General features: G+C 41.5%; 1 protein-coding gene across 1 annotated transcript in view; it reads right to left on the bottom strand.

Annotated features, from left to right (window-relative positions):
• Positions 1–22,544, bottom strand: part of CTU2 (cytosolic thiouridylase subunit 2) — a 165,356-nt gene that overhangs the window by 83,751 nt on the left and 59,061 nt on the right. Inside the window, exons 6-8 of the mRNA XM_078671173.1 lie at positions 11,317–11,426; positions 6,785–7,098; positions 5,710–5,845 (exon numbers count right to left, since the gene is read on the bottom strand). Of these exons, the coding sequence (XP_078527299.1) occupies positions 5,710–5,845; positions 6,785–7,098; positions 11,317–11,426 (560 nt within the window). The remainder of the gene's footprint in view (positions 1–5,709; positions 5,846–6,784; positions 7,099–11,316; positions 11,427–22,544) is intronic.

Below are 22,544 nucleotides of genomic sequence, written 5' to 3'. Positions count from 1 at the left end.
TTCTTGGTGTTGTAATTTGCCTTGTATGTGCTGTGAATGGCTGGTGCTATTAGACCCAGTTTGGTGGTTGCTCGACAAACCAGCCTTGTAGGCTGGAGCACTAGATTGGCTCTGTTGTGGATCGGTCAGTGGACTGCAGTTTAAATGGATGATTGGCAGAGTGTTTCACCTGGTGTAATATCTCAACAGCAACGGAAAAAAACAAGTAATGAAAGGTTAAAGAGTAAAGCAATCTCTCAAAGGCAGAGCTCAGGCTGTACAAAATGCAGCCACCCCTGCATTTTGTCAGGGTGGGGGAGACTGGGGCTTTTAGTAGACTGGGGGCTTTTAGGCCTAATCATTGCAGCTCTTAATGTATTGTTAATTAGTTAAAGCTATCACAATATATATAGAACAATCCATAAAGGACAAAGATACACACCACATCAATGCATGCAAACAATGTATACTAAACTCCATGACAGAAATAAGTAGCAAAAAGACCCTACTTCCTCCACCTTGATTAATAATGGTGCATTTTGATCTATCATCACAACACCATCACAGGGGTGGACTCTCAATACTTTTTCATTTTAAAACTGATCATCATCAAAATGTCATTATTCTACCAGAAGGAAACTGCCCTTCTTAACAAGATGAAGCATACATATTTTATAACTAAATATTTATTATAAAACAGCCAAAATGTTTCATCAAACACTACTCTAGGCAGCACTGAACATGTTGAGTGTAAGACAGATGCGGAGCTCTCTAACTTGGCAAGCACTATCTATAAATTTGGCCATACAACCTATCATATGCCCATCATCACCTGTGCCACACTTACAAGGGTTTATTATATAGTGGTAACATGCAGTCTGCTAAATACTGGTTTCAATGTAATTGTATGACCCTTTAAGAAGTATGGAAGAATATAAATTAGGGGTGCTGCTATGAATTCTATGTCAGGGCTGAAACAGTCTCCTAGAAAAAGCACTTCCTCTTTGTTTGCTGCTTAGCAGCCAGATGCAAGCTTTTTCTTGGTTACTGTTTAATAATAATGTTTAGGTGATAATAAAGGAATGCACTACTTTTCGTATGGAGCGTTTGTCAATTGAATGGATTCCAATGTTTTATTGGAATCTGGTGAACTTGCGTTAATGCAGACCGAGTTAGGGACCTGCAGCGGTCAGAAAGACTGGCGCTGCAAGTAGCCCGAAAGGAGTGGGGAGATGCTTCATGGGAAGGAGTAGACAGGCCAGCGCTCTGGCACTGCGCAATCAGGACTAGCAATCTTTGTGTCTCGTTGATCTCCTCTTTTGGAGAAGGGGAAAGGAGAAGACAATGTGCTGAGCCCATCACACCGCCAAACTTCGTTTTTCAGAATTCGCTCTTTCAAGTAGCAACAGGTATCTAGCACTAGGTAGCAATAATGTGAACCTTTAGTTAGGGTTGAGGAACTAATCACTTGTACAATTATCAGCAAGCTGGATATATACAAATTAAATGAGGTTTCAGGGTCTTATCTCACAGTTTAAGCCTCGTAAGCTCTTGTGTTGTGTACTTACTAGCTACTAGTCTGCCATCCTCTTACCTTCTCTTCACTGAAGGGACTAGAAGGTTGTCAAGTTGTTCTACACCACTGCAGTCTTCCCTTCTGTCCTAGTCCTATGAACATAACTGTCACTGTAAGTTTAGTTGAAGTTGTAGCAACAGGTAACAGTGCCTATCCACTACGCCAGGCAGTGAGCAACACCAAACAATGAAGAATGACCTTTCTAAGTCTCATGGCCAAACTGCAAAACTATACACGCTTGGTCAAAGAGGCAGCAGTAAGTCACAAGCTGCACTCCCCTTTTCTAACCTGCGCATACAGCCTCGGTCTCAACAACACAGACACCACCATGAGGACCAACCGTCTAGCCACCCAACGCGCCACAAAAACACTCCAGTACATGCCTCCTCCCACCTTTCTCCCCAGGTACCAGGGGGTAAAGCATCATACGGGAAGTGGTGCTAGCATTGGCAATCACCAACAGTAGCACAAACTCAAACACCAGGTGCAAGGTGCAAGGGAAGCCACAGCCGAATGGCAAGATACCAAGAATTCAAGAGGCACATCTAAGCAGTCACACCCGGAAGAGCACAAGCACGATTTGAGACTTCACTTCTACAGCTTAACAACCCAGCTGCCTAATGAATTCTAAGCCAACTAGCTTCTCACATCTGGGTGGATCCAAATGGAGTATTGAAACCTAGCTAATTCTGATCTATCTTTGTACCCCAAGTCTGGGTGGATCAAGTGAGGTAAAATGACCTGACTGACTGAGTCATCTCTGTATTGATTTTACTAGGGAGTTTATATCCACATAAATTTCAGCCAACTGTGCACATGGGTGGACGTATCAGGGGTTATTTAGACCACACTATTGCTAAGGTGCGATGGAAATCGCATATCTGGAGTATATGTCCGGGATATTTAGGCACATGTAACACTCAACAACCTCTGCACATACATCTGGATGGATAGCACTGGGCATACAAGCCTCAGTAATTCTCCGCCCCTCTACATCTTTTATCTGGATCATCCCTACATGCAACCTTCCCCTCCCCGAGACCTACTAGGATGTTTAGGTATGAGTAAAGTGAAATCACTTATACATATTATATCTAAGGTGGAATTGAGCGTTTTCTAAATGGTGAACCTGAAAGTGTATTTAATACTTGAGAAATGATGTGCATCTTAGCATCTTATCTCTGAGTTGACAAGTGAGGAGTATTCACTACCACCAAACATGACGGGGCATTTAAGACTGAATAAAAACCACTTGCATCTCCAACTAACAAGGAAAGGTAGGCAATATAGCAACCCCTAACAATCCAAGACACTTCTTGTGGCATCTGCTACCCTACGTTCAGTAACATGTATGCCACAACAGAAGTAGAGCACTTTGCTGGATCTCCTACATTGGAATAAACTTTTCATGTAAGAAATATCCTAAATCAGGGGTCTTCAACCGGTTGATCGCGAGCTACCGATAGTTTCCAACACCATTTGAGTAGCTCGCTCTCAGACATCTCTTTTCAGCCATGTTTTAAGCGGCCTTTATGGTTTTGTTTCATTTGAGGTCACTTTGCACTACATGTCCGTCCTCATCCAAACCAGCTCCTCAAATTGGCTTAATTGATCTTAGCTGCAGTGAGGGGGGCGTGATGCGAGCCACATCCGTGCCTAAACCCGGCACCAGCAATATTAGACTGCTAACCAGGAACCGCGCTGTCTGCTTTTTGCAGTTCACCGCTACGCTTCCATCCTTAGTTACTTGTATGGCCAGTGCGGCCACCTTGACCCCACAGATTGATTAAAAGGCCCGGGACTTTGGTTTGTTTTTTGCGCAGGTGGTGCGATAAGCGGGAAGCATTCTCAGGAACAGTACCCCGAAAAAAGCACATCTTCCAGCAGTTCTGTCTCTGACAATGATATGGACAGAGGAACAGAGGGGCCCAATGGGGGAGGGGGTGGGGAGGGAATTAGGGTGGGTACACCAGGGAAGGAGATCTGAAAGAGAAAAACAACCAACCACAACACTATTTGCCAATTTGCAAGGCATCTTTCAAGTCAAATTATCAGTAAATAAATTGTAAGGAAATGATATTACAACACAGCTGTGCATGGAGAACTAACATCAAATCATATGCATCAGAACTGCTATGTGCACATAAAGGTTGGTGGATAATAAATCTGCTATCTGCAGATCAATATACACTGGTGGATGTTTGAGAATAAATCACGAGGAACGTATGACCAGAAAATACCCCTAACAGAATCGGTCTGTTGACCAAACATAATAATATTTACAATAATTAATGTGTGTACATGATTCATAATTCATGTTTACATCCCCATAGGACCATATGGCATCTCAAATGTAAGAGAGTATAAAGCTGCAGCGGGAGAAATATCACTCTCTATAAGTAACCAGGCTTCAGCTTTCTCTGAGGACCGTGCGCACTGCCTTGTTTTCCCTTTGGGTATTTGCAATTTACACAGTTCACATCGAAATATCTCGCTCCGGCAGACCGTGGCTGCAATATGTCCCATGACAAGAGATGCTGCTACAGTTCGGTCTCTTAGAAATGTTCTCAAATGTCTGTGATAACGTCTAATTAACAGTCACAGAACAAAAATCTAAATGTGATAAATATACTAATCATGGTCACATGTTCAGAAAGATGCGATGTAGAAAACTGAACATATGGAAATTAGTCTTGAAGTCAATGAAGAGGGCTGTGGTGGTGGCGGGGTCTCTGGGGTCAATGAACGAGTTGCTTGGCCTTTAGTAGCTTGCGATAATTTTCACTGAAGTAGCTCTTGCTACAAAAAAGGTTGGAGACTGCTACCCTAAACGGTGTATTTTTCTAAACACATATGCATACAGCAGCTGGCAAACAAGATTCATGTATCTGTGACACTCTCAACAAAAACTAATCAAATCCCTTAAAGTTGAAAGCGGAACATAATGAAAGCACTAATCATTTACAATTAATTATTCAATAAAGAAACTTGTGGTTCACCGTGACTGCTAAAGTACAGATTCAAATATCATTACTTCTGTATGTTCCATACTACTAACACGTTTTCGCTTGCTACGTATTTTTTTTTTACTCAAAGTGGTTATACAAATCAGGGATACACACTGCCAGTATGTGAACTGGTCATCGGCGGGTTACATGATCTAGCCCTCTAAAGCAAATGCTTTCACACTGAGCTACCTTACCCAATACGTTACAGTAAAAACCCTTACGATGGTGCAATAAATGGTAACGAGTCCTGCTACCATTAGAAGAAATACACATTTTACCTGTTTCTGGATAAAAAGACCCTTTAAGAGAAATGACAGCCTATAATAAAATGGTGTTCATAAGTATTTGCCACTGCTTTAAAGCATAGAATGCATCTGTGGTGATAAAGGAAATACCTTTCAAATACAGGGTTAAATGTCTGAAGAAAACAGACCCGCCTTTACTCCCAAGATAAGGAAATACAGAAAGATTTTCTGATTTAAGAAAAAAAAACACAGGATCAAACAGAACAAAATAGGCAATTGTGCTTTTTAAATTTTTTCAATCTAGTGGCAAAATTATTGCTTTTCACTGCAACAAATTAAGTCATAGTTTACAAAAATAAACAATTCCTATTGTCTCATACATAAGTGAAGATGCTGGAACACAAACGCCCATGCAGCAGCGCTCACTGCAAGGGTGTGACAGTGCAGGTACAGGTGCTTAGGCACGGATTAGGTGCGTACATGGGGCATAAAGTAAGAAGATAACAGAAGCATATTGCGCATGGGTACAAGGGAGTCTCAAGGGTAGATTTCATAGTCACATACAGCGTAGACAGATGCAGAATGATGCGAGCATGGAGAGACAGTATGAGAGGCACACAACAAGAGGCTACATAGGCACAGAAGTAAGTGGTAGGTAGTCATGCAGCGCAAAATAGAAATTTGCAATGTTTGTTGGGCACAAGTAAGAAATGGGTAAGAATGGGGATACAGCTCAGAGAGTGGAAGGTACACTGGCAAGAGTGGGTATGATCTAATTGTGAAGGTACAAAGACATGTAAGCCAAAACAGATCCAATGTTCTTAAGGGATATGTGATCAATAGTCAGCAACACCTCCACATTCATTTCTCCCCCTCCCCCACCATAGCCTACAAGTCTTACAGTGTCTGTGGCAAGAAAGGCGCCACGGCCAAGGGAGATGTTGGTCATGGACTTGATGGCAAGGCGCGTGCAGCTGTCTCCCATCATCACCTTGGAGTATCCATGAGTTCGGGCTGTGTGAAGGATTAGGTGAGTACTGGAATATTAAGGCATATATAAATAATATGACAATATATGAAATGATATAACAAAATAATCACAACTAGAAGCATGCCGACCAGGGGCACCTAAGAAATGGCATACACAATACAGCAGATACATAAGGTTGCTCTTGCAATTGGATGAGGATCATCCTTAGCAGTGGCCTTGTGAGGGTCCTGTACAAAAGATCCCTTTGCACGAAGACCAAACAGAGAATGGGCAGATTGGGCCGCTTGAGGCCCCCTATCCCATTAAATTCTATGTCATACTGAGTCATTACTTAAGTGCTTTAACTTCTAGTACAAAGAGCAGCGCATACCTACCTCTGCTTCACAAGACAACTAAAGCAAAGAACAAAAATTGAGATATCTTACATGACTGGTTGACAATCTTTCCGATGTTGCTCTTAGAAATAAGGGAAAACTACCTTCGCAAACTGGATAAAATTGCATCAAAAGAATTCTTTAAAATATTATGAAAATTCCAAATCTTAAAAGTGGGGCTAACACGAACTCCAAACTACTCTTTATTGATATTTTCATCTCTCTTTGATGAAAAGTGTTTGGAATGAACACATGATTCAAAATAACATAAATCACACCTCATTGGCAAAGCGCACCCTGAAATCAGTTTGCAAAACTTTGAACTGCATGCATATCCTAAAATAAAGCTCCACACACTTCTAAATCCTAATGTTTTCAGCCTTTGCAAGATAAAATTCAGTTTATCAGAGTGCTGCAGAAGAGTGAATTGATAATTTTGTGTGCAGTTATACTTAAATAGCAAGTCAATGTCGCCATGATCATGATTTCTAAATAGCTAAATAATGTAGATGGACGTCACATGAGAAACAAAAGTACATCAATCTTCGTGCAAGATTTGGGAAAAGAAATGGATGCTCTTATATAGTGAGAAAAGATTTAAAATTGCTCACCGCAAAGTCTGTAAGAGTTCCTCTTTAGCGGTCAACGTCGTCACAGAGCTAAAAAGATCTATCAACTTTTGAGTGTGGACAGAGGACAGCAGCTGATTTCCTGTGGAGTCTGGTAATGGGCAATCTACATCTTGCCTCTCTGGGTCTTCTGTTCTGAGCCGGGTCAGCCTCTCTTCGACCTGTGTCAGTATCACCTCATTCGTTGTGTTATGCAAGTTCTGCTGGTGTTGTATGAATCTGTCCACACATTCCTTGTAGTTGTTCCTGTGCCCTGGTGTATGGCACTGTAAGACTGAGCCAGGCAATTTAAAGGCCTGCAGTTGGAAAGAAAAGCATCATTTGGCTAACTGCACACTTTGAGATATTGAACGTGGCCTTGTATGAGCTATTTCTCTTATTAATGAAGACAGATTATTGTAAACTTCACATAGTATTGGTTGAGGGATAAAGGATTGAATTTTTAGATGAGAAATGGAAACAAATTAATCCATGTATTTGCTCCATGGGTGTTATAATCTTAGAAGAATGCGATATTATTCACAATATCAACTTAAGTAAACCCTGTTTCGATTGCATACATTTTGTGATAAATTTTCTGGCAGATGTGTTAGGTGCTCTGTGGAAGTATGTGAATGGATTTATACATTATGATAATATACTGAGGTGGAATTGCAAAGAAAAACCCCGGCAAACTTTTTCAATTATAACTTCATCCAACATTTATGGCTCAGAGAAAGTAAATCTTTATAACTTTATTGACAATTGGCAAATAGAAACATTCCTAAACATAAATATTCTCATTTTTATACATCAACAGCAGTGTCTAGATCCTAAATAAAGGATAAAGAACATGAGCCACACTAATTAAACATTCTAGAATAATATCTTGAAATTGTTATATTGTATACCAAAGACACAAAGATAAATTGTGTTACTAAAAATTGATTAAAGATATAAAATGATTATTGTTGGTATATAGAAGACATATATGTGCTGTTATCTTGCTAGACGTCGCATGAATTTATTGAAGGATGATAAATTGAATATAAAGGTATGATAGATGGTATGTTTGGTGTGAATGTTGTCGGTCTCATGTAGTTTAATTTTTAGAGTAACGTGCAATATTGATATACGAGTCACTGCTGTTGATATATAAAAATGAGAATACTTATGCTTAGGAATTTTTCTATTTGTCGACTGTCAATAAAGAAAGGAATATAAAGAAGATTTTTTTTCTGAGCCATAAATTTTGGATGAAGTTCTAAATGAATGAGTACGGTTATCGGGGCTTAACTTTGCAAAGTTGATATTTTCAGTACCCTAGGAACCGTTATTTATGGCAGGCAGTGCCCCCTTTTTCGATAAATACACCAAGCTGTAACATGTTTGGAAAACTAGATTTGAATAATTAAGCCAAAAATTGGACCACCACCTGATACATCAAAGGCCTTGAAGGGGTATCTTTGAGGCCCGGCAATCAATATGAAAAAATATGCAAATGTATCTATTTTGGTAGTTTGATTGCTCATGCACTACTGGTCTAAAATTGGCGGTTGATGGAAGTTCCATCTCCTGAAGCCTGGCTTAATGAATTTAAATTGGTCATGTCTAAGGAAGAAACTATAAAAAAAAGAGACAGGCAGCCCAAGTAAGTTTTTGAAACTATAGGGTTCACTGAAATCATTTTAAGAGATTGAAAAAGAAATTAGATGTATATATTATTGATTTCTGTTCTTGTGTTATCACGAAGAATATGTAAATACTATATGTTGATTTTTGCTCCAGCAGAATAAACGTTAATAAATGGATGGAACTAACTGACATTGCATCAATAAAACAAATAAAGCAGTAGAAGCACACCTTATACAAATTGGAAACCCAATGGTCCCTAATGGAACAGGCACATAACCCAATCCTCTGTTCAGTAAAACCCATGGCGTGACGTGCATCATGTTTGACTGGAGATAAAGTGACCTGTAATGTGCACTATTTAGTACTTTGGGGTGCATATCGCTGCATGCATTCACTCTTCCCAAAGATATCTTATTCAATATGAGAAGGAATGCCAGATCGCTTTAGAGCGGTCAGGGAACCCTGCATTGAGGATAAGGCCCAAGCGAAGCAAACGCTAGTGATAAAATGCTACAATTATATTTTCACACAGAAGAACCATACCTTTCTTGTTCACTCCAACTCTTGCCACTGTCTGCAACTATGCCACTATAAACAAGTGATCTCTTCCTTTTTTAATGCTGTTGTCTGTCCTATAAAAGTGTCAGAGCTAGTCTTTCCATTAGTTTATTAGTTTTTCCAGAAATCAGAGAGTGCACCAAGATTATTCACATTTAACTTAGTTTCCTGTGCTTCAGGTATTGTGGCTGTATTATTGAATAGTGGTAGCAAACTAGAGCTGTAAAACACATGGATTAAGGTCAGTTCCTAATCATTTGTTTCCAAATATCGCTTTATGTTTTGATTGCTGCATTTTTAGGTCAAGCCCACCACAACAGTTCAAGCTGTCTGGTTGCAAAAGACCTATTGTGGGCTTACCGAGAACTTACGGCCCACCCATTGCCTACTATTGTTGGACTTATTTGTCACCCTCATTGGTTTGCTTCTTAGCCACTGGCTTTCGTTGTCCAAGCTTTTCCATCTTGTATTTGTCCCTCCCCTAGAGCATAACTCTTTGCCATCTCCCCCGATTGGCTGGCTTCCATCCTTCCATTTCTCTCTTTGAGGGAGCTACTTTTTTCTCTTTTCTTAAGCACTCAATGAAAGTGCTTTCCATTCCCTGATGCTTTACCCATGCACCCACTTACAGCTATCATCTTTTTTTTAAAAGTGTCTTTTTCTTTTAATTTATTGGCCCACTTCAAATAGGTACATTGGAAAAAATGGCGCTTGTGTCATTTTGTAGGAACACGCACATCACTCATGCGTACTTCAATTAAATGATAAAATGATACGGCCCCTGCCATCGCACTTTCCATGCTGCACAGCATCACCAAAAGGCACTGGCAAAGCCAATAAATCTAAAGGCGAGACCTAGCAGCTTTGCCAATGATTCTTCTGAGTAATATCAGATCTTTCGGCTGGAAACTCTAGCAGATTGCCAAATTCTCTTTGTAGGAACATTTTACGATTTAAATTGTTGTCCTTTCAGCCATCTGTGTTTGCACAATTTATCGAGAAATGCAATTCTGATGTTTAATAAAAGACTCATACGCTTTTATTTAATAGGGTTTTGCAGGTTGTGTAGAGTTCTCTTCACTACTCACTGTTTGCGGGTGTCGCAGTGAGCGCCATATGCCTGCACACAATCAGTAACTGTCTTTCTTTTTTTTAGAATTAACACCTTTTCTTGCAATCTTTCAAGCAGTGGGAGCTGCACTCAGGCTAGAACCCACTTTTCATCTGTGGATACCACCTGCTGATGGCAATCTGCAAGACTCAATAATTAGTGGTCTGCCACCTATTTAAGTAGCATCACGCTTCTTTACTTGTAACGTTTACATTCAAAAGAAAGCAGGTAGGAGAAAATGGACTCTTGGGGATTGGAATATGCCAATCTAACTCACTAACAGACTATGCGCAACATAAAGCTCATACAAAATGCCCCTCAAGATATGTTGGCTTTGGAAAGCATTTACTATTTAATATAGACCACCTAGCTTGGCAACACACAATTTCTTAATCTAAAGCACAGCATAAAATGTTTGTGTGGTAGAAACTGACCTATGTTCCCAACATATGGCTACCTAGTCACTGTATGTCAAATTATGAATAATGTTTGTGTGCATGTGAAGTTTCCACCAAAACAGCAGTAAAGCCATAATACTGTGAGATGATATTTAAAATGATGCTCGTATTGAGGTTGGTGCATGCCAGGCTACTGCGCTATCTAATACAGAGAATGAAAAGTAGCCCTAGGTGGTATGGTTGTGTATGAACAAGAAACGGTCATGGAGAGTCAAGGCTCAAAGGTTATCTGCCTGCTGTGAGGTATCAATATATAGATTGATGGGGAACAGAGAGTCAAGGTAAGGCAATGCTGGGTGATAAGTCTCCCGCAGTATGTTCCCTGTCAAGGTGCGTGAACAGAGACTCATCTGTTTGGAGTAGAATCTGTCAGCAGAAGAGTCTGCACTGGACTTCGTAAGATGCCACACATAAATGCTGCAGGGTAACTATGGAGGATGTTAAAATATGTTGGTAAATACATATGGTAACAATGATAGAGTCACCGCTTACTCTACATTTCCTTTTTTGTTTGGTGGAGGTTGCAGCATACATTGTAATAGTCATTATTATATTTATTCTACAGTTTCACACCCACTAGAAAAAACAGCATTCATCACTGTAGAAAGCGACTGAAGGAATTCTGGTCTCTGCTATTTCTCTGCTCTTAGCAATTCCAGGAAGAATGTTGTTTTTGTCACAAATAAAACCCTGCTACGCTAATTAAACTATTATTCAAAGCAGCTCATGATTCTTCCAACATAAATTCCTATGTGCCATATCGCCAACCTTACCGCCTCCAAAGGGATGATGTGATATGGAAATCCAGACGCCTTCAGAATGGATTCCATCTGAGCAGCAGTCTGAGCTCGCTCTTCTTGGCTTCGACCACAGACTGCTCCTTCTGAAACCAGACAATGCACAGAACAAAGGTTAAGGTCTCTGGGCACAAGCATTAGGTACTGAAAACTTGCACCAGAAGGGATAATTTGAAATAAGCTGCTGTCCTACAGCATAAGGCACTCTTTCTAAAGGTAGCACTACAGGGTATGCCTGTGCAGTTAACCCAGCAAGCTGCATTATCTATTTGTGAAACTGGACAGATACTGAAGACAACATGGTAAAACCCAGATCAAAGTTTTAGTGGATGTGCTCTGCTGACATATACCTAGAGCATCCAAACAATCATGTATTTGTGTGAGCAGAGAAAGGAGGTGGACAAAGTGCCAAGCTTCCTGTAATCTTAAACTATCAACAGTGAGAGAGAGGTGCAATACAGAAGAGACAGATTTCTTTCTTTGTGATCTTCTTTCACTACCCTTCCCACAACAATACTTTGCTTTCTCCGCATGTCTCTTCCCTAACTCCTAAGAAAACACATTTGCCACCTTTCCAGAACAACCTCAAGTGTAAGAAACACCTTATTAAAAGACTAGGAACTTGAGGCTATTTGTCACCAGTCTCTTCCCTCCCACTCAATTCTAAGATGAAGTTTAGCAATGCTATATCCTAAAACATGGACCTTCATCCCAGTAACGTTCCATCTGAACCCCTCATAAATACTGTTAAGAAACCGTAAAATGATCCTTCTCTCTCCCTAAGCTCAGTGTTCTGCAGACAATGGGTTGTCCAGTGTCTAGAGATGTGCTGCGTAAAAGCCCTATATAAATGTTTTAGTCATTCATTTTGCAAATTACTCTAAACACTTACAGTCTTCAATTACCAATCACAGGAAGAGTAGCGGTCCTCATTTATTACGTGGATTAACCATTAATCGTATTGATTACAGACCTGTAGTGATACTGATGAAGCAAGATTTCGCACGTTACGCGACTTGCTGAAATCAAGAACCTCGATTCATTTATAACTCTGTAATCCAATTGTACGTCTTACTAATTTCCTTTATTTTTACTATATACATGTATCTTAGTGATGCTTGCTTATGTGTTTTACTAACTTCGTAACCCTTGTCCTTAAAATGGCCGTCGCTTGGGAATTTACTACTGCGCATGCGTTAGTCACACTCACGTGACGTAGTCGCAGTTGTGGTGGGAAAATGTGCGCATGCGTATTTGCCACTAATATGGCTGTCTGGAATACTCACATGGTGAAGCTTGCGCAGATGCTCTCGTGTTATTGTGTATTGCACTAATCTATAATCGCATAGTATATTTTTACAGTGAGAAACCTAAAGTACCAAATCATGATATGTAGAAAATTCATTTATTTCTATGTTCTAATTTGTTTTCGCTTACTTTTCATGTACCGCGATAACTGGGGGGGTCTGAATGAGACGTGAACCATCTTGAAGGTCCCTAGTGCGCATGTCCAGTTTGCTGCTGATGGCATTGACCGAGTGCCAACTGAAGGTCCTTGCCAAGACGTGCCTGGGAAGATGCACCTTCACCCAGCTAGAAAACTGAAAATGTTCTGCATTTGTTACATTTGTATAAATCCTATTGTATTCTGTAAAATAGGTCATGGGAACCCCAAATCTGCTAGGCGGTACCATAAGATGCAAAACTAAGCTTGAAGAAGTCTGTTCTGATTGGTGTGTTAACCTATCCTATGTGTGGACCAATCGAAATTGGGGATTCTGACACTTTGCAACATTGGGGGGTGGTACACTGACCCGAAAACAGTATATCTAGCCTAGGTTCAGCTAGAGAAATTGTCCGACTTGTCTGAATAGCTGACCTGTCACTGACCCAACGCACTCAATAGGTGACTGAATACAGAGCGCTGCGGAGCACTCTGTCCAAAATTTTGACCATAGACTCTAAAGGTTTTACTAAACCTTAAGTGCTGGCGGAGCACTTTGTTGGGGAGTTCGCTAACCCAATCGGGGTTCTGACTGATAGCTGCAGAGAGGGTGGAGCGCAGGCGTTGCTTCCAAACTGCGGGTGCTGGTCGTGCCTTGGTGGTCCTATCCTGATCCTAATCTGGTTTTCCTGTCCTGTCCTGGGGTGTCCAATCTGCACCTGCTATCCCATAGAGGACTGTCTTTTCTTGGGGTATTTCCTGTCCTTGACTGATCCGTGGCCAGGGTTGGTCTGCACACCTTTCTAGGTAAATATAGTGCGAAAACTCTTCACTGCATCTTCTATTTTTCTGTCTTTGCTTAAATAAAGACATTCCTTTGCATATGTTAATTTCCATGCTTTCCGCAACCTATTATGAAAGTCATTAAGTATATATTTTCTTAGCATGTTTCTATGTTCCCCTACCTTTTAGAACACATTCTCTCCATACTGTTTATGAAACATAACTGTGGTATATAAATCTCTCCTGAAATCTGATTTTGCGTAAGATACTAGAACTATAGCGTGTTCCACTTTTCCCCCTCCTATAGATGTATAGGATTTCCAATCCTTTACTCTTGAAGTATTTCCCAAACAGTAAACTCTAGTTTGTGATCCATTCCCGAAATCTATTTAGCATATTACATTTGTTATTATTTTTCTTGTAGACTCATAAATGGTTGCCCTGACACTGTTCCTCTATGACTATGTTCTTTTGTTATCTTGATTATTGATTGCCTTTTTACTGTAAACTTGCTAATTTCCGAACCTGATTTCTAGATACACTCTTAAAACTTCCCAGTTGTCTGTGATCATTTAATGCGAAATAGAAATATGGGTTTGTATTTTTCCTGCCTTTCTTTTACAGCTATCTCCCTGATCCATTGTGGATCTTGGGTACCTGCAACGGTGGAGTGGTAAGTCAGGTACAATAGAAATAAATAGGTAGGAAACTGGATTACTGGTAGAAGAATCGGTGGGTCATCTGATTAATGTATAGGTTGAACTGAAATTTATGGGCCCGAAAACTATATGGTGAAATTATTGGTTGGGTGACCTGCGATCTCTATCAGTAATTTTCTGGTAGCAGAGCTATGGTTAGGGACTAGTTAAAGTTAGGAAGGACTAGTTAAGCTAGATAAGTTGGATGCTGCTAAAAAGTTTTTTGCGTTTATGCTGCTATGGAAGTAAAACAATTTGCATGAATTGATCACTCACGTAAAATGTTTGCTTTGAAAAATTATGAAATGTTTTAAATTGTTTTTCCTATTATTATTGTACTGATATATGTATTAACACATTTGTAAGTTAAGCGTTTCATGTTGTTGGGAATCCCCGGGGAATTGAATAGCGAGTGGTGAAAAGAATCCACTTGTTTTGAGGTCACTGACTCCAGGAAAGTTGGTGCAGGTTAGGCAGAACTGGAAGCACTAACTAGGGTTTTTCTGAATGTATGTTTGAATAAATGATAGCTACGAGATCACTGGCAAAACTTCTATCGTGATATAACCTAGTAAGGGTCACAGCGGAAGGAGTAGCAGGTTCATCGGGGCTTGAGTGATAGCAGAAGGGTTCCCTGGTGAAACTTTGGGCTTAGAATATATCCCGATAAGAAGTGGATAAGTCAAAAGAAGTAGCAGGTTCCCTAATGCTTGAGTGAAGGGTAGGCAGAAGAGATCTATCCGTCGCGTGTGAAAAGTAGACAGAAGGAGTTTACTTGCAGTGAAACAAATCTTTTCTGTCTAGACACTTGAGTACAGTGGCGAATGTGTATTCGTTGTTAAATAACCAAGCACAAGCACTTTAGAGAGAAATTAAGTTTTCGTTACCTTGTGAAGGAGGGAGTCAGTCGCGAAGCAGCTCTGACGTCACTCCGTGCCGCGCTGGGATTGGTAGACGCAGCGGGTGTGTAGCGGAGCTGGAATTGTAAAGGAGGGGTGAGTGCCGAAGCGGGAGAACCTGTCTCGCGAAAGGCCGCGCACCCATTGGTCGAGATTATTTGAATTCGTGCATTTCATTGGTCGCACGAAAAATAAAAGACGCACTTGGATTGGAAGTGAAATTGTAAACAGAGTCACTAGCAGAAATCGTATGTGGCATTCGTATAGACCGCATACTAGACCTGATCCTCGACACTTAGGGTTTGAGAACGATCAGTGGAAAGGGCATAAAACCGACATTATGTACGGAAATAAGAGAAAAATATCCCTTGTAAATAAGGTGAAGAATTATTTCAAAAAAGACAAGCCGATTAAAACCAGAGAAGGTGTTGTCATTCCGCCACCTAATACTCCCGCATCTTTCATGATGTTTGATAAAGGGTACCACTCGTGTGTATGGTTAGAAAACTGGGCGGAATACACCAAGGATGACGGAATTTTGGCTTTTCCGTTAGAAGGTACATTCAATGGCTGAATTCTATTTAATTTGAGAACCCGAATGAATGACTTACATCCCAGACCTAGATTAACGCAGTACGAAGCTTTAGAGGAATGGGAGATCGAAGCTTTCGAGAGAGATAAGCCCCGGATGGATAAAGGGTTAACTAAATTTTATCCGAAACTGAAACAGGAGACCCGTGACAAAAAGATGAAACAGTGGAGACAGAATATGATTGTGGAAGGACTGTTTCCAATGATGCCAGTGGGTGGTCCTCCTGCAGGAGAGAAGAGAACAGAAAAATGCAAACACTGGGTGCCCATTGGAGAGTCGGATGATGAGTAGATGGCATGTTTATGAGAAGTCCTCCTCCTTATAATGAAGGACACCGACCTTCTAGTGAAGGGGATAATTCTCGAAGACCTCCGCCCCAAGAGGAGGCCAGATCCGCAAGTGTAGGAGGGAGTTGTCAAATACCTCCCTATACCGAGAGTTTAGGACCCATAGATGCAAGAGATATTTATCCTAGAATACCCGTTGGTGGAGAAACGAGATATACACGCGAAAGAGACTTTTTTCCCAGATCTCCCTACGAAGGTGAGGCAAGACCATCCAGTTCAGGAATGCCGTTCCTAAACCCTCCATATGAGGAAGAACCAAGATCCCTAGGCACAGGTACTTTGCACCCAAGACCTAGTTATGGTGAAGGACTCAGAGAGACACCTCCCACTGCCCCGAGTTGTGCTCCAACTTTAACCCCACAAGTATTACATGACAATTCAGTCGAAAGGATATTGGAGGACAGAGAACGAGAGGCACTAGCTAATTCAGAAGATTTCCCAGTTAAATGCAAGTCCTGAGTCTTTAACAATCCCGGTTACTATTGGACCAGTGGTTCCATTGTATGGGGACCGACAGGGAAGTCGAAGAACTCCAGTTATTACCCCAGTTGTAGCCCAACCGAGATCAGAGCCCTTAATTGTAGATGACTTAACAAGTGAGTGCGAGACTGAAGTCTCGCTAATGGATCTGCCCATTAGGGAAACAGGAAAAGGATGCAGAAAAGACATAATCCTTTCAATACGAGGGAGATTCAAATGGAATCAGCTTCGGGTACTAAGAGCGTCACGGTAGTAACTCCTGAAGAAATTGAGAGATGGAGTCGAGAATTAGAAAAACAAACTCTTCAGTCGAAACCTCTAGATCTCTACAAACTGAGAGTAGAAATAGAGGAACTTATGGCAGGAAATGTAGGATTGGACCGATTAAATACCTACTCGGAAGAAGAGCTGTTGTTTATCTGCAAGAGCCTTACTCGAAATGCCAGAGTACTCCATGAAAAACTAACTGACACTGCAGCTAGTATGGGAATAGATATCTCGAAATCAAAACCTTTGCAAAAACCGTACAGAGCAGATTTCTCAGACAAGGATCTGGAAAGCCTGAACATGTCAGGGAAGAAGGCACAGGTCAAAGAATTATTGACAGTATTACAGAAATGGGGAGATGTGGACAGATGGAAAGCCAGGTGGGCCAAAAAGAAAGATGAGGCTAGATCCAAACAAGTGACTCCTCAGTTCGTTCTAAAAGCAGCTGATAAACCAGAGCAGTTATGTCCTATGCGTGAAGTACCAGGTGGAAAAAACGTGCATGTTCCATGGTCCAGACAGGATATTGTGTCCTTTACAAATGATTTCCCAAAATTACGAGAGAAACCTGTGGACTGGTACAGGCAGGTGGAAAGGTTTGTAAAGGTACAGAAATGCCTGTGGAAAGACTTGGATGGGTTCTTTGATATAGTGGTTCCTGTAGATCTATGGACCGAGTGTAAGATCGCCATAGCTTGGCGTAGTGAGGAATACCCGAGGGATCCTAACACAGGAGCACCCTCTGATGAAGTAATGAAAAAATATGATCAGGTGATTTTACACCTAAAGCAAAAGGTGCCTGCAAAGGAAACTGATTCGACAAAGATAGATAGAACCACGCAGGAAAGGGATGAGACTGCACTCCTTTTATGAAAGACTGTTACAGGTGTTTAAAACGTACAGCGGTATAGATAACATCGAGATGAAGGACATGACCCACTTCATTTACAGGTTTGTAAACGGTTTAAGACCAGAAATTTGCCAGTGGATCAAAGACAATAAAATCTGTTGGCAGTCTAAGAAAATAGATGAAGTCTTGCGATACGCAAAGTATTGCGAAGACGAGATGGCAGACAAACGAAAGGCTTTGAAGGAGAAGGTGATGTGGGCACAAGTAAAATTAGCCGAGCAGCAGGAAAAGCAATTAAGTAAAATTAATAAGAATACCCAAAATCAAGGAGCTGGGGGTGGAGGGAAGCCCAAAGTAAAAATGAGCAGAGAAGAAGCTAAAAAGAAATTTCCCTGCCACCAGTGCGGAGAGATCGGGCACTGGAGAGACGAGTGTCCATATTTACAGCATGATAATACCCAAACCCCTGATTTAACTCCACAGACGCAGAATGAAAAACCAAGAAAGACTCAGCATCAGGTAAAGGCAAGTCAATTGCCCCGAGCGCCAAAGCCAAATTATAAGGGAAAATCACCACAGGGTGATGACATAGAGATCTGGGGAGGCGATGAAAATAGAAATGCAGCAACTTCGCAGTTTTTGTTGAGTGATACCTTTTTCTGTGACGATCAATACTGACGGGGCCTGAGAGGGGAGGACAAGGAGTGTGTTCTTGGCGCCTCCTTGCCGGTAGACCAGTCAGGGCCATACATTGAAGGAAAGGTTGATGGAAATGATGTCACCTTTCTATTGGACACTGGTGCTACCCGTTCTACTGTGAGAACAGCGGACGTTCCAAACCTACCCCTCTCGGGAGAAGCAATCCAAGTAGTGGGTGTGTCTAATCAATTGATTAGTACCCCAGTTACCGAGCCCATGGAGATCACAATAGGGAATTTTAAAGAAATGCATAGATTTGTAGTGTGTGATACCAGTCCAGTAAACTTACTGGGACGTGATTTGTTGTGCAAAATGAACTGCACCATCTTTTGCACACCAAAAGGCGTCGAAATTCAAACCCCAGACGAGGATGGCATATATAAATTAATGTTAATCAGACCTGACTCAGAAATTAAACGAATGACTGTACAAGACTTACCCGAAGAACTTCAAAAGACAGTGAAATCAGAAGTATGGGACTTTACTGGAAAGGATGTAGGATTGATGGCAAATGTAGACCCCATACAAATAGCTATGAAAGAAAATACAGTTTACCCCAATACCAAGCCATATAAAATGAGTGCCGAAGTGAGAGCAGGAGTTGCGATTGAAATACAAAAATTGCTAGAAGCAGACATCATACAAGAAGTAATGAGTAGTCCGTGTAACTCACCCATAATTGGAATCAAGAAACCTAGTGGCAAGTACAGAGTAGTGCAGGACCTGAGAAAGGTAAACAAAATTGTGGTACCTTGTTGCCCTATTGTCCCGAACCCAGCAGTGATCCTGTATCAAATTCCCTGGGATGCTGAGTGGTTCACTGTGATAGACCTATGTCATGCATTCTTTTCGATCCCATTGCATCCAGATCGCAAATTTCTTTTGTCATTTGCTTTCGACAGTCACGTGTACGTTTGGAAAAGGGTCCCCCAAGGGTACACCGAAAGTCCCTCTATCTTTAATCAGATCCTGAAAAAGTGCCTCGAATCATTAGTCTTACCTGGAAAGTCTGTGTTGGTGCAATATATAGATGACCTTTTGGTGGCATCTAAAAGTCATAGAGATTGTGTGATTGACACCATTGCCTTGCTGAATCACCTAGGTGAAAAGGGACATAAAGTGGCCCCTGAAAAATTGCAATTCTGTACAAAGTCAGTAAAATATCTGGGGCATCAGATAGAAAAAGGCATCAGAAAAGTCACTTCAGAAAGAGTCAGAATAATTCAAAAGATGCAGTTACCCCGTACTCAGAAAGAGATCAGAATGTTCCTTGGGGTTGTAGGTTACTGCAGGCAATGGATTGTGGGATTCGCAGTCCTGGCAAAGCCTTTGATAAAAATGACCAAGAAAGGAGCAAAGGACCCAGTTGAATGGGATGGTGAAAGCTTAACAGCATTCACTAAGTTACGAGACTGCCTGTGTACAGCCCCTGCTTTAGGGATGCCTGACTATTCTAAGGAGTTTGCACTGTTCTGTGACACACGCGACAACTGTGCATTGTCAGTGTTAACTCAGGAGCATGGTTTGACTAGACGTCCAGTGGCATATTTCTCTGCCACTTTGGATCCAGTAGCTGCTGGATTACCTGGATGTCTGAAAGCGGTAGCTGCAACTTGCACAAGTTTAGAACAGAGTGAATCCATTGTAATGGGACATCCTGTAACTGTGTATGTTCCACATGCAGTTGTGATTTTGTTGACCCGAACGAAAACTCAGTATCTCACCCCTAGTCGGCTGACTAAATACGAGAGGATTCTCGTGGGTGCTGCAAATGTAGTCATTACTAGGTGTAATATCCTGAATCCAGCCACCTTACTCCCTGACTCAATGGTTGTAGAAGACCAGGGAGAGAACGAGCATGATTGCATTGACCTGACAGAATTCAGTACTAAACCACGCCCAGACATTAAAGAAACTCCTTTGCCTGTTAAAGATGAAGAACTGTATGTAGATGGCTCATGTATACGACACGAACTAGTGGGCCTAAGTGCCGCCTATGCTGTAGTAACTTTAAACAGCATTAAAGTAGCATCCTGTTTATATGGAATAAAGTCTGCACAAGTAGCCGAATTAATTGGGTTGATAAGAGCTTGCAAAATTGGGAAAAACAAAAGAATAACAGTATATACTGATAGTCAGTACTGTTATGGGGTTGTGCATGACTTTGACCAGTTGTGGTTACAAAGGGAATTTTTGACTTCATCAGGTACACCCATTCGAAATGGGAAAGTTGTACAAGATTTACTGGAGGCCATCCAGTTACCAAAAGAATTGGCAGTGGTCAAATGTGCTGCTCATAAAAAGGGCCTTGACCCTGTATCATTGGGAAATAATTTTGCTGATGAAGTGGCCAGACATTGTGCAATAAATCGCATGTCTGTAAATGTTAAACTGGGAGGTCCTGGAAACAGCTGCCAACTTATGGTGTTTGAAGAGGTGCCTACATGGGATGAGGTGAGAGATTGGCAGCATGCTGTGCCAGAAGAAGAGAAAGAGAAGTGGAGGAAACTTGGTTGTCGACCAAGAAGTGAGAATGGTGTCATTGTGGGCCCAAATGGTATGCCTGTGTTGCCTAGGCATCTGCTTGCTTCTATGGCTAGACTGATACATGGAGATTCACACACTGGTAGGGATGCCATGGTTCTGGTTTTCCAACAAACATGGTACAATCCGAAGTTTAGGAAAGTAGCAGGATCACTCTGCCAGAGGTGCTTGACCTGTCAGCAGTTCAACGCTGGCAAAAGGACAGTAGTTGAACTGGGGAAAATTGGAAAATCAGGGGGTCCCTTTGTGAGGATACAAATTGACTTCATCACCATGCCTCGTTGTGAGGGGAAAAGATATGTCCTTGTCATTGTCTGCCTGTTTTCAAAATGGGTGGAAGCCTACCCTACCAAACAGAGTGACGCCATAACAGTAGCCAAAATGTTACTACGAGAATTGATACCTAGGTTCGGGGTTCCAGTAACTATTGGATCAGATAGAGGAAAACATTTTCAGAATGAAGTAATCGATCAGCTCTGTAAAGCATTCGGAATAACACAAAAACTGCACTGTGCATATCGTCCAGAGGCTTCTGGAGTAGTAGAGCAAATAAACGGCACTATAAAATCGAGATTAGCAAAAATGTGTGATTCTACTGGCATGAACTGGATAAATGCCTTGCCTCTTGTTCTGATGGGACTCAGAAGTATTCCAGACCGAAAAACAGGCCTGAGTCCTCATGAAATCCTGATGGGAAGAGTGATGAGACAAGCATGGGTACCAGGATACAAACTGTTAAACATTTCTGATGATTTGGTACTTGAGTACTGCAAGCAACTGGGTGACCAAGTGCGTTCTATCTCTCGCCAGATTGGAGAAGACGCCGTCGCCAATCCAACGTCTCCAGTCCACAAATTGGTCCCTGGCGATTGGGTCAGAATAAAGAAACATACTCGTTCGAGTTGCCTTGCACCGAGGTGGGGAGAAAAACGCCAAATAATACTGGTGACCACGACAGCGGTGAAGTGTGCAGGCGTTCCCAAGTGGATCCATGCTAGCCATACACAGAAGGTGATTCCAGACGAGAAAAAGGGCGCTGAAGGTTGTCCAGCTGAGGGGTCTGCAGACGTTGGTCCTGAAGTAGCTGATGACGAACAACCGAGCACCAGCCAAGATGATTGGATACCCATAATCGACCTAACCGAAGACCCAATCAGAACAAGAGAGCGAACCCAAGAAGATAGAGAGTGGAATAGAGAGGAAGAGATAGGCACAGGCGAAGACCCTCAGATCATTGAGATTCACGTCAAATCTGAGGAAGAAGAGGAAGGTCAGACAGGGACAGAACAGATGATTGACACACCTCCACAAACTCCTGAAACTGAAAAGGGACAGACTAGAACTAGTACAAAAGTTCGAGCAGAAGAAAATCAAGAGATCGAAGTGCTTTAACAGGATCAGATAGAAATAGAAGAATGTGTTCAGGACTCAGAAATAGAGACATTCGAAAGCCAAAACCAAAATTCCTCTGAACCAGGCCAGCTTAGTAACCAGGCAGAAGAAATGGATACAAGACCTGTAACTAGCCAGACAGGAAGGGAAGAGACAGAGACAGAAGTGCCACAAACAAACGAAAATAAAAGAGTATTAGAAAAAAGCCA

This window comes from Lissotriton helveticus, chromosome 12 (genome assembly GCF_964261635.1).
Source record: "Lissotriton helveticus chromosome 12, aLisHel1.1, whole genome shotgun sequence".
Classification (NCBI taxonomy): Eukaryota; Metazoa; Chordata; class Amphibia; order Caudata; family Salamandridae; genus Lissotriton; species Lissotriton helveticus.
This window is presented reverse-complemented; position numbering and strand designations above follow the sequence as displayed.